General features: G+C 41.9%; 1 protein-coding gene across 2 annotated transcripts in view; it reads right to left on the bottom strand.

Annotated features, from left to right (window-relative positions):
• The window catches only part of AFG3L2 (AFG3 like matrix AAA peptidase subunit 2), a 38,681-nt gene extending 23,275 nt beyond the window's left edge, over nt 1-15,406 (bottom strand). Inside the window, exons 1-7 of one of the 2 annotated variants that reach the window (XM_072828663.1) lie at nt 15,250-15,406; nt 10,005-10,104; nt 9,546-9,623; nt 6,708-6,814; nt 6,420-6,572; nt 4,071-4,145; nt 497-621 (exon numbers count right to left, since the gene is read on the bottom strand). In XM_072828663.1, coding sequence (XP_072684764.1) covers nt 497-621; nt 4,071-4,145; nt 6,420-6,572; nt 6,708-6,814; nt 9,546-9,623; nt 10,005-10,104; nt 15,250-15,366 — 755 coding nt within the window. In that variant the 5' untranslated portion in view covers nt 15,367-15,406. Of the gene's footprint in view, nt 1-496; nt 622-4,070; nt 4,146-6,419; nt 6,573-6,707; nt 6,817-9,545; nt 9,624-10,004; nt 10,107-15,249 lie in introns of those variants that run through there. The other variant, XM_072828664.1, reaches the window with a different exon arrangement.
• Between the last annotated feature and the right edge of the window lie 677 nt (nt 15,407-16,083).

Below are 16,083 nucleotides of genomic sequence, written 5' to 3'. Positions count from 1 at the left end.
TGTGGATGAATACCCAAAGACAATATAATCCCCACAGAACTCAAAGACAAGTGACTCTTGAAATCAATAGGCCCTTCTTGAAAGACTCAGATTTGTAAGTGGTCCTATTAAAGACAAATAGCCCCTAAGAGAAGCAGCAAGTTCTGAAGAGAGGAAAAAGAGTTCCTTAAAATTCCTGGGAAACTCTGAAACACAAATGTAAATGATGGTTAAAAGATGGCAATGCCACTCTTTAACACAAAGGTGCTCTTTATGCTAGAATCCTACTGAACAATGTTCATACCTCAATCTATTGCTTAATCAAAGATAAATATAAACGTGTAGAAAATCAGTAATAAGCAAAAACCAGTAAATTGCCAATGATTTAAAATGTAAAATTTAAATTTAAAATGATTCTTGCTGAAACAAGAAAGACCTGTTTGAGAATGTCATATGTAACCTGCCACCTGGTGACAGAACAGTGAACCAGGCAGGGCACAGTGAACAGTCTTCTTACCCATCACTTTCAGCTATGTAGACAACAGGAACCCGATTCTCCCCTTCTATGCCCAATTCCTGCTGTAAGGTTTCCAGATTCCGCTCAAAGGTGTCCACACTGCCAATATTAAACCAGACGTATTGCTATAAAAACATAAAAACAAAAAGGAATCAAAGTTTAATTTACTGGAAGGTTCAGTTTTTAAAGAATTTCTCAGAAATACTGAAAATTTAGAAATTGGAAAAAAAAACAATAATAAAAGACTGGTTTAATGATGCAGTGATTAAGTTTCACTCAGTGAGAACACTTGAAAATCCTTACAAATAATCATTTAAGCTACATTCCTTAGTGGTTCTACAACTACAAACTCAAGGAAATGAAGAAGCTATTTAAAAAGACAATCCCTTTCCTTCTTCATTTCCCACATATTTCTCGGCTGCCTATTTCCAAACTAAAAACTAATGTGACACAGTAATAACAACTAAAGAATACTGAACATTAAATGTCAGGCATTGATCTTGGTCCTTTATATACACAAACTCAATCTTCAGAACCACCCTAAGAAGTAGGCACTATAGCCAGAAGTCATATTCAAAATCTGAACATTAGGAAGGCGCCCCCACCAACCAATGAGAAGAGAAGCATACTTTGCCGTGCCAGAGGTTACTCTTTAGTAACTCACCAAATCAGGTGAGGGAAGACCAGCTGAAGGGTTTGAGGCAATGGCTACTTACCCACCAGCACAGAAGTATTCCCCACATTGTGCTAGTTGTTTACTGCCTGAAGATCAGCCCTCCTACTGTCCCCATTTTACAAATGAGAAAACTATAGAAGTGACTTCACTTGCCCATGGTTATGCATCTAGTAAGAGGCTGGATCCAAACCCAAGCAGTCTGGCTCCTGAGCCAGTGACCCTAACTGACATGTCACACTGCCTCTCCTCTACAACCACAAACATATCATAACAACTCACATTTATGGAGTTTCTAATATACCAGAACCCATTCCAAGCACTCTGCTAGTTGTATTTTATAGCACAAAAAAACTCTGCTCCTTCTTTAACCTACAATCACTTTAAAAAAGGTTTTTTATATCAAAACAATAAATCTATGATATAAAACTCAGACAAGGGATCCCTGGGTGGCGCAGTGGTTTGGCGCCTGCCTTTGGCCCAGGGCGCGATCCTGGAGACCTGGGATCGAATCCCATGTTGGGCTCCCGGTGCATGGAGCCTGCTTCTCCCTCTGCCTGTGTCTCTGCCTCTCTCTCTCTCTCTCTGTGTGACTATCATAAATAAATAAAAATTTAAATAAATAAACAAACAAACAAACAAACAAATAAATAAATAAATAAATAAAACTCAGACAATTCAAAAGTATACACAGAAGAGAGTAACATGCCATCACACATTCTTTTAACCAACCAGTGCTACGGAGTGGGGAATATCACTCTGGTATTTCTCTCCGAGTATCTAAAAACAAAAGTAAATTTTGCAATACATATATATATTTTTAAGTCTTATAAAATTATATAACAGTTCTTGCTAAGTTGTTCACTGTCAAAGCTACAAAATTCCTGTGGTTACAAGCCCCTGAACAAGTCAATAATTGGTTACCTACATGTAACTGAGCATTCCCTTACTTAGCACCTACTGTCAGGTGGACACTGGGCTGAACAGATGACTTACATCAGAGAACTGGAGCAGATAAAGGACCAGCAGCAGGAGATTTGGGGACAAGATCTAGATAAGAACCTCTGACGGTGGGTCCTAGCTCTCCAAATGATCTTACATATACTTTAGTTTGACAACCCCCACTGATGTTCATGCTCTCATATAGCACTAAACCTTAGAGAGTTATTGCTGTTCTGATCTTAGCAATAAACCCAGGATTAGGGGAGTTAGGCCATAGAGCTTAGTAAAGAGTAGAGTGATCTGAAGCAGAGTCTGTCACACTCCAAAGCCTATGCTTATACAGCACAGCAACCAACACTGCTCCTCCAGGAGCAGAACACTGAAAATCTTCTGTTTCTGAAAGCTCAAAATAAAGTTTTATTAAACAGGTAACATATGCCCTGTAGAAAACTAAGGAAATACACACATAAAGAAAATAACAAGCATCAATACCCAGGGACGAAACTATTAGCAATTTTTATGCCATTCCTTCAAGACTTCATAATATTCCCTTTTATCATCTTGAAATACATGCAAAATTATGAAATTGATATAAAACATTAACTGCAATATAAAAGAGAAACAAAAGGAAAGTACATTTTATATACACACACACACACACACACACATATATATATATCAATACATAAATGTTTGTGCATGCCAATACTAGTCTAGGGAAGAACTACCGCTCCAGGGGCGAGATTAAAGCAAGAGAATTGAGGTGCCCCTAACATTAACCAGGTGCCTAACATTTATCGATTTCTAATTTTCTGCTCTATACACTATGTTTTGGAGAACATCCTCGTATAAACATCTTTAATTATTTCCCTAGGATACAGTCCTAGAAGCAACATGACTAAGTGTGTGAGTACTTTCAAAACTGCTAAAATGTACACTGTCAAATTGTTCTCTTGAAAGGGAGTGCCAATTTAATTCCCAGCACTAAACCTCTGAGGAATAGTTCTGAGAAGAAAAAAAAAAAAAAAGTAGCTTAGTTATTAATGAACATTTCACCATAAGGTAAGGGAGTGGGGAGGGGGGCAGAAATGAAGGCAGGAAAATAACTTAATCCTACAAGTGACTGAAATATCAGAGCCACACAGCTTTACAGATATTGCTCTATTTACCGATGTGCTTCAGACAGAGGGTGGTCACTATCAGTTTTACCTTTCCTTAAATGGTGCCCCATCCAGGCAGGATGACTAGGAAAACAGTTCAACAAAGCCATCTGGAAGGGAGGATGCAACCTAATAAAGAGGTCTGGCCCTGGGGGAGGACAGTAAGACAGCAGGACACCAAGGGACTCCCTGGGGCTGTGGACAGCCCCACAGACAGGGCCCAGGGAAGGCTGGGAATCCCATGGGAACTTCATTTGTCCCTTTGCTGAACTCCCCTACAATCCCTTCAACCAGTATGAAGTCTGGAATAGACTTCATACTGGTTGAAGAGAATATACAAATTATTTTTCAAATGGGAAAATAAATGTAAAGTAAAATAATCCAATATCATGTAACAGTTGGGAAAGATATGATCAGAATGCTTCTTAAACCAATTTAAAAGCTGTCTCAAAAACATAAGCAATTCAGATATAACAGTTTTTCCCCAACCAATTGTTTTCTCAGTCTTGACAAATCATAGACAATACTGAAATACTGAAAACTGGGATTTCATGGTTTCCTAAAAGTACAAATGATTACCAAAACCAGACCAAAACAACTGACCCAGTCTTCATAACACAACCACATATACAGCATTCACATTCTCACCTATGTGGGTGAAATCTGCAAGTGCTGTGCGGCCTAATTCTGTACATCCAGTGCACAGAGCTACCGCAATGTGAGGAATGTTTGCTTTTCAACTCTGAATCTGAAAAGTTAATTTATAGCTAATCCACATCAATTAAAAAAAATCATTTACCCCATCAACGGGAGTTTTTCCTGGTGTGAAAGTCACTCGAACAAAACGCTTGTTGACGACTTCTAGTCTGTCTACCTGGAATTTAAAAAAGTTAAATATTCAAACATAAGTTTATAGAAAGGACTTGAGATATTCTTTTAAGTACATTAAAATTGCATATGGTATTTTAGACATACAAAGAAGAATGACAGCATAAGGAGGACCTATGCTCCCCACTCTGGTTGAAAAATACACATTGTTGAAGCCACCAGTCACATCCTCTTCCCAGAGGTAGCCATTCTCGGCATTAGGTGCTGACTGTCCCAAAGCATGTCCTGGTGCTTAACCCTAAACAGACACTCACTGTTGCCTGTTTTTTAGGCTTTAAAAATGGTCCTGCTTGCTATACATTCTCCTACAACTTTTTTACCTTCCTATTTGTGAGGTTTAACCTTGCTGACGTGTCAGTTCTGCATGGTTTTCACTCTATGAGCTCACCCCAAGTTATTGATCCATTCTCCTGTTAGCAGACATGTAGAATGTTTCAAATGTTCACTACCACTAACAATGCTGTTATGAACAGTCCTGCATATAACTTCTTGGGCACATCTTCAAATTTCTCTGGACATGTACCTGTAGATAGATTCAGTAAGGCTGGGTTGCAAGATATACTTAATTTACTAGACACTGAGAAACTACTTTCCAAAGCGGCTCTCCAATTCACATGCACAATATTCCTATTGGTCTATGTCCTCACTTGCTATTAGAAGACTTTAATTTTTGCCATTCTATGCATATAAAGTGACATAAATGTGTTTTTTTTCTATAACATCCTAACTATACAGGGTTCTTAAGAACACTTAAAAACCTCATCGCAAAGTTCTGAGTTGACTTGGAGCATGCAGCCTTTAGAAGAGGCTTGCTCCCTGCTGTCATGAAGTCTGCTCTGGCAGGAAGTCTGATGGAAGGTGAGGGAGCTCTGGGTTGGGGGCTATCTGTTCCTAAGGCCACCTGGAAAGGAGTGACTAAAGTACTCGACTCCCTGTAAAACTGCTCGGACAACAGTAGACTGATTTTAAAGAACCAGTGGGTCAAAAAGGAGATGCCTCTCTAGAGAATCTTCCCCAAAGCTCCTGTCATTACACTCGGAAGGACAAATACAGCCCCTTCCATACAGGGACAGGAGTTACTTCTTATAAAGCTGGCTTCCCACAACATCTGGGATTTATACATAAATATCTTGGCTTCTAAGAGAAACAATTGCCCCAAAAATCTGAGTAAATAATCATTTCCATTTTTTCCATCCTCATCTTACTGTATAACCTTTAAAAATAATTTTTGAGGGGCATCTGGCTGGTTCAGTCAATTAAGCCTCCAACTCTGGGTTTTGGCTCAAGTCATGATCTTGGGGTCCAGTGATTTACCCATGAATTGGGCTCTTGCTCTCGCTCAGTGCAGAGTCTGCTTGTCCCTCTCCCTCTGTTCCTCCCCGACTGCCCCCTCCCCTCTCAAATAAAACTTTAAAAAATAAATTTAAAAAAATTAAAAACAAATAAAATAACTTTTGATTCCTCATGCTATCAGTATTACGATCTTACCTTTATTTTATCTGTATAATTGATGAAAAGCCCAGTACTGAGAGGTTAAATAATTTCCCAATAGCGACACAGCAGCCCTAGCCCTCATTCTTTATCACTTCATTTCATCAACTCTAAGATGGACATTTTTCATATTTTAAGAAATCAGGGTACGTTTGACAACTGGTATTATTTTATAGTTTTGTTGGCAGCTTAGATTTTTCTCATAAATACATAAAATGTCTTACAGTCCACAGCATCTACAAGGTGCTGGAGTAGAGTCTCACTGGGTAAAGACCAGCTAGAAGTCACAAACGCTCCTGAGCAACCCTACCCGGGCCCCACTAAGAGCCCTTCTGCTCTTACTTTCAACACCTGGAGTCACTTATTTACCCAATTCCAAGTCCATGGGAGATTAAGAGCCCTGAAGGCATAAAGGAGCAAGGGAGAGGCTGGCACACTACAACGGGGGAAAGAGGTGACTGAGGAGCACACAGGAAAATGATAAAATGATGAAAGTAGATGGAGGACGACTCCATCTTTAGAGCAAATCAAAAGCTAGATTCTAGATGAAGTGAAAGAAAAGGATTTTGTGGTAAATGTGGGGACTGTTGAGCCAAAACAAACAGGGTGTTTAGTCGCAGTACTTTTTCCAGCACTTAAAAAATCAAGATGAAAATAGTAACTTTACAACGAAGCTGGGTAACTAGTTGACTGTTGTACTTTACCGGTCCAATCCATTGAATTTCACCTTTGGAACCACTATAAACCACCAATCCCCTAAAATACTTACTACTCCTTTGGAAAGATAGTTATTGACAAAGTCCTTCCACGTGATTTCTCTCCCAGAGCTCTTGAACAGGAAGTAAAACATGACTCCACCCCAAAATAGAGCAGTCCAGAGAAAGTACATCCTGAATTCCTTGTCATCCCATGGAAAGTCACCCTGGGCAAAGGAGACAGTCTCTGTCAAGAATGAAATGTCACCATTTGATCTATGGTATATTGGACACAATTTCCTCCCAACCTCTCCTGGGGCCACCCCAAACCCTCCAAATTAATATACAGTTTGGAATCAAACCTTCTGGAATCTGGACCACCAGTGAGAATCATCTTTCTTGCCACCTCGTTTTCCACTGCCACCAGTTCCTCCTCCAGAAGGGCTCGGGGTAGCAGCTGGCTTTGATTCTGTTCATAAACAGAGGGCACATACAGCAGCACAGCAGCATTTTATATCTCTCAACAAAGTTTTCATTAATATGGCTTAATAAAACACTACAAAAGTTCTCAAACTAATTTGTTAATCTTTTTTCATTAAGATATATCTAGAGCCAACTATTAACAGCTGGGACCTCTCTGTTGTATTATATGCTTAGAAATAAACGTAAGCCTTTTATTTCTAGGAATCAGGGATAGGAAACCCTTCAGCGTCCTTTGTCACAGGTACTCATCAACCAGCAATTCTGGAATCAGCCTACGTTATAGTGACTTGACAACACTCAGCATTCAAAATTTAGATGAGTTTGAAGGAAATACTGTTTCACTCTGCTATACCTCATATACATGTCTTTGATGTTATTATAAAATAAGAAGGCAGAGTTTCATCAGGCACAGCAATAAAAGTTAACTTTGTTATTTGATAGTTACATTGGGTCTTGTAATGAAATCCAATCCTGTACCTTATCTAGATTTAAACCAAGTATAAAAGTCATTGAGCACAGAATAGCTATACTCCAAGGAGACAGGAGCATCAATTTTGTTGTTATTGTGGTTTTAGAACGAGTTTTGACCTTGACTAGGGAATCAGAAGTATATTTAGGATTGGAATCCAGGTTTTTTTTCAAATTACTTTGACACCTTGAGATTTAACTTAGTATCTCTTTGTACTCTCATCAAGGAGGAACAATAACATGTGAATGATGCCATCTTCCCTATTTGAGAGAGAAGTTCCATTTAAAAAAAATCAAAACATACAAATCTAAAAAAAAGGGGGGGCTTCTTGTAAAATAGCGTATGGCAACTGATAAGTCTGAAAGGAGAGTAACACAGAGTTAGCATTCAAGGAGGCATGCCAGCACTTTACACACACCATCCTGCGATACTTGCTCAATACACCAATAACGTGGCAAGTATGCTACTTACACCCATTTTATAGGTAAAAAAGTGTAGCTTAAGAAACTTAGTAATAACTGGTTGCAGTGTTAAGTAACACTGAGTGAATGACAGAGCTGTGTTTGAGGTGAAGGTAAATGAATTCCTGAGTTCCCACTTGAAGGTAGAAAGTAGGTGCTCCCCTTTCCCACTCTCATGAAGTGAACACTGTTAACAGTTTCTTCTGTAAGCAAGGCATGATTTTGATAATCAACGACAGAAAAACAAAAACGAAAACAAAACACCTTACCCACATAAATTAGTTTCCAAGAATCTGAAATTAGTCACTGTTATGGGCTGAGTTATGTCCTCCACCAAATTCATGTGTTGGGAGTCCTAGCCCTCTGTGATCTTATTTGGAAATAGAATCTTTAGAGGAAAAATAATCAAGTTTGAAATGAGGTCATATGGGTGGATCCTAATCCAATATAATTGGCATTCTTATTAAAAAAAAAGTAAATTTGGACACAGGAATGCACAAAGAGAAGGCAGCAAGGGAGAATAGTCACCTGTAAGCCAAGGAGGAATATCTGAAACAGATCCTTCCCTCGTGACCCTCAAAAGAAACCAACCCTGCCAACACACTGATCTGGGACCTCCAGCCTCCAGAACTGTGAGACATAACATTTGTGCTGATCATGACACCCAGTTGTGATGCTTTGTTACAGCAGCCTTGGGAAACTAATATGTCATTAACATCTCTCCCCCACCCTTTTCTATCCTCAAAGAATCACAAATCCTACTCTAACATCTTCAACTACTGTGAAGTGACCCCTCTGCTTTGCAGGATAGGAGGTTCCTGACATGTTTACCCTACCATGATGCACACAAGGAGCTTCTGCACCCGAGTTTGGTGAGGCAGGGTCTGAGAGAGGTAAGTCCTCCCTGTCATGAAGCACAGGGCTGAGAAACTGTAAAGCGCATTTCTAACGTTGTTCAATAAGATTCCCTACTACTCTGGGACAAAGTAACACATATGGAAAAGGTACAAAACAGGCTATATTTAAAAATGGACCTTTCCTAATCTGTCCCCAAACCAAGATAAAAAGACAAGCTACCATACCTCTGGGAAACACCGCACAAATTGCCTATGACTCTGGCCAGGTCACTCTAGTGCCTCTCCTTTCTCTTATCCCCTGGCCTTGCTTTCACTCCCTGCATTTTTTGAGCATGTATTTGTCTCTCCAACTAGATTCAAGTGCATCTAAAAACAAAGGCTGTTTTATATTTTTCCCTTCATTTCCCTAAAAACAAAGATGAAATGTGCTAGGCATTGTGCTAAATGCTATCATATGTGTGAAGTGGGGACAGGAGACTCAGGACCTACCCACCACAGCTCCCCCAGCCACCAAGCTCTAAGACACCCTACCTGAAACTCAAGGTAAGACAGACTCTGAGGAACAATGTATTGAAAACAATTTGAAAACAAAAAAATATGTGCCACATAAATTGCATGTATTAGGTTTCTAAGATTTGTCTCAACGATTTAGATTATGTGTAAAACATATTTTCCAGTTAAATATGATGGATATTGACCAGTCAATACTCTAAGGTGAACTCAAATTAATTCAGTTTGAAAAAATTGACAAGAAAATATGAACAGAAAATAAAGGTGAAATGAAACACAGGGTCTGTGGAATTTTGCGTGCACTTGTAACCTTCCACTTCAGAACTGTCTCAAGAGAACACTTCGTTCAGTGAAAACCATCAGTAACAGCATATCCTAGAGGAAAGAAGTTAGTTCAAACATTATCTTTTTAAAAAGTACCTTTTTTTTCTCCTGTAACTTCTTTAGGTTGACTAGCTTTTTTCCCATTTTTTCCACTAGGAAAGTATTTTTCAAATCCTGTTAGAAAAAAAAAAAATACCCTCAAACTAAAATTCATTAGGTTTTATGTATGTATGGTCATTTTTAAAGCTGATACATCATTAAAATGCTTAAGCTAAAAGTACAGCATTTCTTGTGTAGGAATAACTCAACACCTAAATAACCAGAGGAGTTGAAGAAAAAAAGCCTCATTTGCATGCCAATTTCATTTCCTTCAACTGTTATAATTGAAGGGGATACATTTTCATCACTGCAATCAGATAGAAGGAGGTAGGAGGTGATTTACAGAAGACAGAAGAGTCAACCTGAAACAACAGCTATGCATCTATTTAGTAAGCACCTGCGCCTGGCACATCTTTAAGAATATAGAACATTATGATCATGCCTGAGTGTGTTTACCTTTTGGAGGTCGAGAACAGAATCTCTGATAAGCAGCAATTACATCTGTCAAAAGAGAATTTCTGCTGGTCGTTGCTTGAGTTGTAGCGTATCGATAAAGCTGCAACATGACACATACAGGTATAAAAGATTTACAAGGACTTGATACAGGCATATCAAGATAAAAGATTTAAAAGGACTTCTTTTCCTAATATGGCAAAGTGAATGAAATGTTTCTCCCTTCAGCAGGTGGTTACAGATTAGCAGAGGGTATGCCTGCCCCTCCCCCCAACCCTTTAAAAGGGAGAAGTAGGGTTGCCTGGGACTGTGCCACTCTATTTCAGCAACCAAACCAGGAGACATAAATTATGATCCAGAAAACAAGAATACTTCAAAATCATGCTTAAGTTAGAACTGTGGCCCAATTACTATTCTCTACCAACACATTCACATTGGCACTATTTACTCAATTTGTAGCATTCAAAAGACAAACTGACACAGAAAATCTGCTCCTTTTTGCTGTCTTGTGTGCAGGGTCCATGAAACTGCACAAGACTATTCACCTGAAATTGTAACAGTACTGCTTGTAAATATAACACTAAATTCATCTTAGTTCCACAATAAGGAAGACATGGTCTCACATTGCTGATAATCCTTACACTAGTAACATTTGCTAAAGGTATTAATATATTGCCATCCTGGTGAGAACTGGTTATACAAGTCCATTACAGATACATCTCTGCTTTAAATAACATGTTTTGGGGGATCCCTGGGTGGCTCAGCAGTTTGGCCCCCGCCTTTGGCCCAGGGCCCGATCCTGGAGTCCCGAGATCGAGTCCCGCATCAGGCTCCCAACATGGAGCCTGCTTCTCCCTCTGCCTGTGTCTCTGCCTCTCTCTCTTTCTCTCTCTCTCTCACTCTCATAAATAAATAAAAATAAAATCTTAAAAAATAAATAAATAAATAGATAAATAAATAAATAAATAAATAAATAAATAAATAAAATGTTTTGCTATATTTTTAAAATACAGTCTAGGTAAATCGCAATATAACATAAACTGAACAAGCTCCCCACTAAATTTTTAGGTTCACAATTAAAAGCAAGGTGCATTGGGGGAGATACATCCAAATTTGTAGATGAAAAAGGCCAAGTAATCCTATCTTTTGGCAAAGTGAAAATTCATCACCATTTTTGGGGAGAACAAACTTTTAAATACAGATGAGAACTTTTAAAGAGAAGTTCATCTGTATTAGTAACCACCAGCATTGTCTCTATGGTCTGATGAGGAAAATATAACATCACAAAACCACATGTGCTGGGTGACTATAATCAAAAAGACAATAATGGTGAGAATGTGGAATGTGCACAAAGGGGAGCCCTCATGCACTGTTGGTGGGAATGGGAATCAGTTCAGCCACTTTGAAAAAGTTCAGCATTCTCAAAATGTTAAAGGCAGAGTTACTACGTGATCCAGTCAATCTGCTCCCCCCTCCAAAAAAAATGGAAAACTGTCCACACAAAACCTTGTACATGAATGTTCATAGCAGCATTATTCACAAGAGCCAAAAAGTAGAAACAACCCAAATGTCTACCAAGTGACGGTGAAGACATAAATGTGGTATATGCAAACAATGGAATATTACTCAGTCATAAAAAAGAATTTAAGCACTGATAAATACTACCACATGAATAAACTTGAAATTTATGCCGTTAAAGGAACCAGATACAAATGGCCACACATTACATGATTTCACCCATATGAAATGTCCAAAATAGGCAAATCTATAAAGACTGTAGATTGATTAGTAGTTGCCTAGGGCTAAAGGACTGGTTGGGGAGTGACTCTAATTGGTGTTCACAGGGCTTCTTTCTGGGGTGATGAAATGTTCTGGAATTAGACAGTGGTGATGATTTGTAGAACCATGAGAATATTCCAAAAACCACTGTACACTTTAAAATGATTAATTTTATGGGATGTGAATTAAAAAATTTCAACAAAAATACAAAGAATGAGCTGATTTAACTACAAGTTAATATATAACTCTACACAGCAAAATAGGACAGAAACACTGACATTGATCTTGTTTGACAGCAATGCTAGTCTGACAGAATTTGGAGCTTCTGTTGCATTAGGCCCTCCTTGACCCCTGGGAACACTTGGCCTATGAAATAACCACTAATAATAAATAAGAATGTATCATAAGGGAATGAAGCTTTCCAATACCAAATCCATTAAGAGTTTAGATTAAAATGACCTGTTAGTTAAGATGGATAAATCAAGTCACATAGGCCCACTGAACCATCTACTCCAGGTCATGCACTGCTAAGTGGTGGAGGTCAGGAGGTCAGCACCAAGCTCTACCTCTGAGAAACTCTGGAGTGTAAGGGAGAGTACGGAGGACATCTATTACAGGATAGTATAACACATCCAACAATACAAAACCTCTACGTATATGTAACAGAGGTAGCATAGAGAAGAGAGTTCAAGAGACCTAAGGGCGTTACAAGTCACATCTAGGCCTGGGATTTGAAGGATCTATAATCACCAGGCAGTGTCAGAACTTTTAATTTTGTTAAAGCTAGAAATCTGAATTTTTAAAACAATGATCTTTAACACATCTCGTATTAGGAACTTCAGTTACACATTTGTAATGGGAGAACCAACTAGTTCCCAGGGATGCCACCTTCAGGACTGAATGGATTAGTGTATGGAAAAGCACTGTTAAAATCCTATGATGATACCTACATTTAAATTATTATTTCCAATTTTTTTAAAGATTTGCAAAAGAGAGAGAGAGAGAGAGACAGAGAGGGAGAGAGAAAGAGAGAAAGCACGAGCACCAACAGAGGGCAGAGGAAGAGGGAGAAACAGACTCTGTTGAGTAGGGAGCCTGATGCAGGTCTTGATCTCAGGAACCCTGAGATCATGACCTGAGCCCAAGGCAGACGCTTAACTGACTGAGCCACCCAGGTGTCCCCCAGTTATTCTGAAAGCTATTTGAGAGTAAGGGTTGTTTACATCACTATATAAAGTAAGTCTTTATGTCACCATAAAGTACAAAGTCAGGCACAAGCTATGTACTCTATAAATATTTATTGACCAATAAACCTTCTATTTTCATAATTGTATTGACCTGGAATACTTCTAGCAATAATCCTGTAACTGCTTTTAATGCTGAGGTTATTTTCTCTAAGGGCACCATCAATAAAACTTTTCTCTGCTTATCTAATCCAAGCCCAATCAAAGGATAACATAAAAAATATCAACTTATAAAATTTAAGTTTAGAGAACCTCATTTTAGCAAGTTAGCTTTTATGTTTGACAGTATGAACATTTTTTAGATGCTTTTTCATCAGTCTTATTCTTCTGAGCGTAAAACATGAGAATGGACATGTCATATCAAAATCTTTTCCTTGGGATGTCCAGGTGGCTCAGCGGTTGAGCGTCTGCCTTTAGCCAGGGCGTGATCCTGGAGTCCTGGGATCGAGTCCCGCGTTGGGCTCCCTGCATGGAGCCTGCTTCTCCCTCTCTGTGTTTCTCATGAGTAAATAAATAAAATCTTAAAAAAAAAAATCTTTTTCTCAGAAAAACCGTGAGAATTATACTCTGTGCCTGACCTTTAACGGCAGCACAGACCTAAAGGCAAATCTGTTCTTTCAGACTCTCTTGCAGGCAGCACAGTAATAATGCCCTAATGTCCCCAGACAGATCTTCAAAGCAACACCATGGAATGTGTCACAGATCCCCAATCAGGGATTCCCATCAGCACAGAGTGCTTCCTTATACCTCAGCATCAAAGCATCACAGTACAATAGTACCACTCAAAAGAGAAAGGGCTTTAAGATAAGATTCCTGACATAAAAACTGCAAACTCACAGGGCAGATAGATCTCTACCAGCTTATTACCTGAATCCAATATTCTCTAGGGTTTAAAGGAGAGGGCAAGAAGGTAAGATGGCAACATGGATTGCAATGCACAAAACGTTAGGCCTAGTGCAAGGCAGTTGAGTAAGAAGGGGATGAAGACATTCCAAGACTGGCAAGAAAGCTTTGAAAAAAATCTTGAATGGCAGGACTATTAATACCCCCTTTTGAGGACGCCTGGGTGGCTCAGTGGTTGAACATCTGCCTCCAGCTAAGGTCGTTATCCCGGGGTCCTGAGATGGAGTCCCACATCCGGCTTCCTGCAGGGAGCCTGCTTCTCCCTCTGCCTGTGTCTCTCATGAATAAGTAAATCTTTAAAAATAATAACAATACCCCTTTTAAGTGGAGAGGCTGAGATAATTTCCTCAGGGGCATCTTGTTAGTAAGTGACAGCTTCCCGTGAGGGACTCCAGGCCTTAACCACTATGCCCTTTTGCCCCATGCCTCTAAGTAAACCACCGCAAGGCTGGTCTCTAAAAAACCGGTAGAATGCAGGAGAGACTGTGTTGCTGAAACAGCTGATACCGACTACCCATTACATGAACCTTTACTTGACAGATTGTGGCCGCGGTTCCGTAAGAGCACACGATCATCACTCCAGGAAAGCGGACTAGCACAGCTCGCACGGTGCAGCCCTGCATATGGTTACCACCAAAAGAGCCTCCTCCTGAGGACAGGCTTTCTTATGCAACAAAACACAACATTCTCTAATCTGAGGAGGTGGTATCATTAATAGTCACAGTTCCTATGTATTACCTACTACATGCCAGACCCAGGATGCCAGCAACAGCCCCATTCAACAGATGAGAAACGGAAGCTCGGAGAACTGGAGTAGCTTACCCCCAAAACCTGTGCTTTTCGTTAAATCATGCTCACGCTGTGACCCTTAAAACACATGCACAACAGCTGCTATCTTCCAACACCGTGAAAGCAGGTGAAAGAAAGCAACTTATGCTGGAGATATGGAGTTCCTTAACGTCGTGAGGTCTCGGCTGCTCTATCTGTAAAATGGGTTCGCCCTGAATGAAGTCGGAGGACTGTCCCAGAGGATCTGTTTGAAGCTCCCTTACGCACGAGTATCCGGTTCTGCTTTCAGAAATCCAATCCCACAGCCAGGGTTTGACATGCACCGCGTGCTCACGGGGACCACGGGGTAAACCACCCAAGGCGCGGCGCACGCGGCCCATCACCGCGGGGAGCCGCCCTGGACGCCGGGACTGCAGCGAGCGCGCCCAGGGGCCGGTGACCTTGACGCCCTGCTCTCCCGGGCCGGAAGCAGGCCCAAGGGCCGGGTCGGGCCGGGTCGGGCCGGGCCGGGGGCGGAGGGCGCTGGGACTCACCGTCCGGAGGCAGGACCGCTCGCTGGGGCCCATGCGGACGCCAGCCAGGAGCAGCGGGGGCAGGCCGCGCTGCCAGCAGCCTCCCCGGCCCCACAGCCGCAGGCAGCGGTGCGCCATGGCCGCCGGCGCCACCCGCTCGGGCCCGGGCGCTGCGCAGGCGCGGCTCTGCGGCCGGCGGGCGGGCGGGCAGCGACGGGTAGCCCGGGACGGCGGGAGACAGCTCAGAGCAGACTCAGCAAACGGCGCGGCGGGCCCGCAGATCACAGGTGAGCCCACGTCCCGACGCGCGCGTCTCCTCCCGGCCCCGCCCCCCGGCGTGCTGACGTCAGCCGTAGAGCGGGCGCCCGGGTCGACGGCGGCTCCTCCGGCTCCGGAAGTCTGCGCTCCACGGGGCGGAGGCGGGGTCTGAGGAGGAGGAGCGTGGAAGCCGAGTGAGGGCGGTGGGCGAGGCAGACGGGGCGGGGCGTAGGGTGGGGGCGGGGCCTCGGGGGAGGGGCGCGAGCGTGCTGGGCGTGGCAGAGGTGGAGCGCGGGGCGGGGCGGGGCTGAGACGCGGCGGAAAGGAAGGAGGGCGAGCGGGGGGCGGGGCTGGGAGCGGGACCTGCCGGGAGCTGCGGGGAGAGAGCGGCGGAGGCGGCCGGGGCACACGTGGACCTTGCCTGTTGGGCTCGAGGCCGTTTTCGGCGCTTTAGGCGTTCACACTCGGTGTGTCCCTCGCGAACTGTTTTGTGGGGCGCCTAGTCTGTGGCGGCATCGCCCCAGGCTGTGCAGATGCTAAAGCCCCCGCACCCAACGCAGCAATCCCACAGCGGTGCACTACGAGCAGGGGTGAGGG

Source organism: Canis lupus, chromosome 6 (genome assembly GCF_048164855.1).
Source record: "Canis lupus baileyi chromosome 6, mCanLup2.hap1, whole genome shotgun sequence".
NCBI lineage: Eukaryota > Metazoa > Chordata > Mammalia > Carnivora > Canidae > Canis > Canis lupus.
The sequence above is the reverse complement of the archived record's forward strand: the minus strand, read 5'-3'. Positions and strand labels throughout refer to the sequence as shown.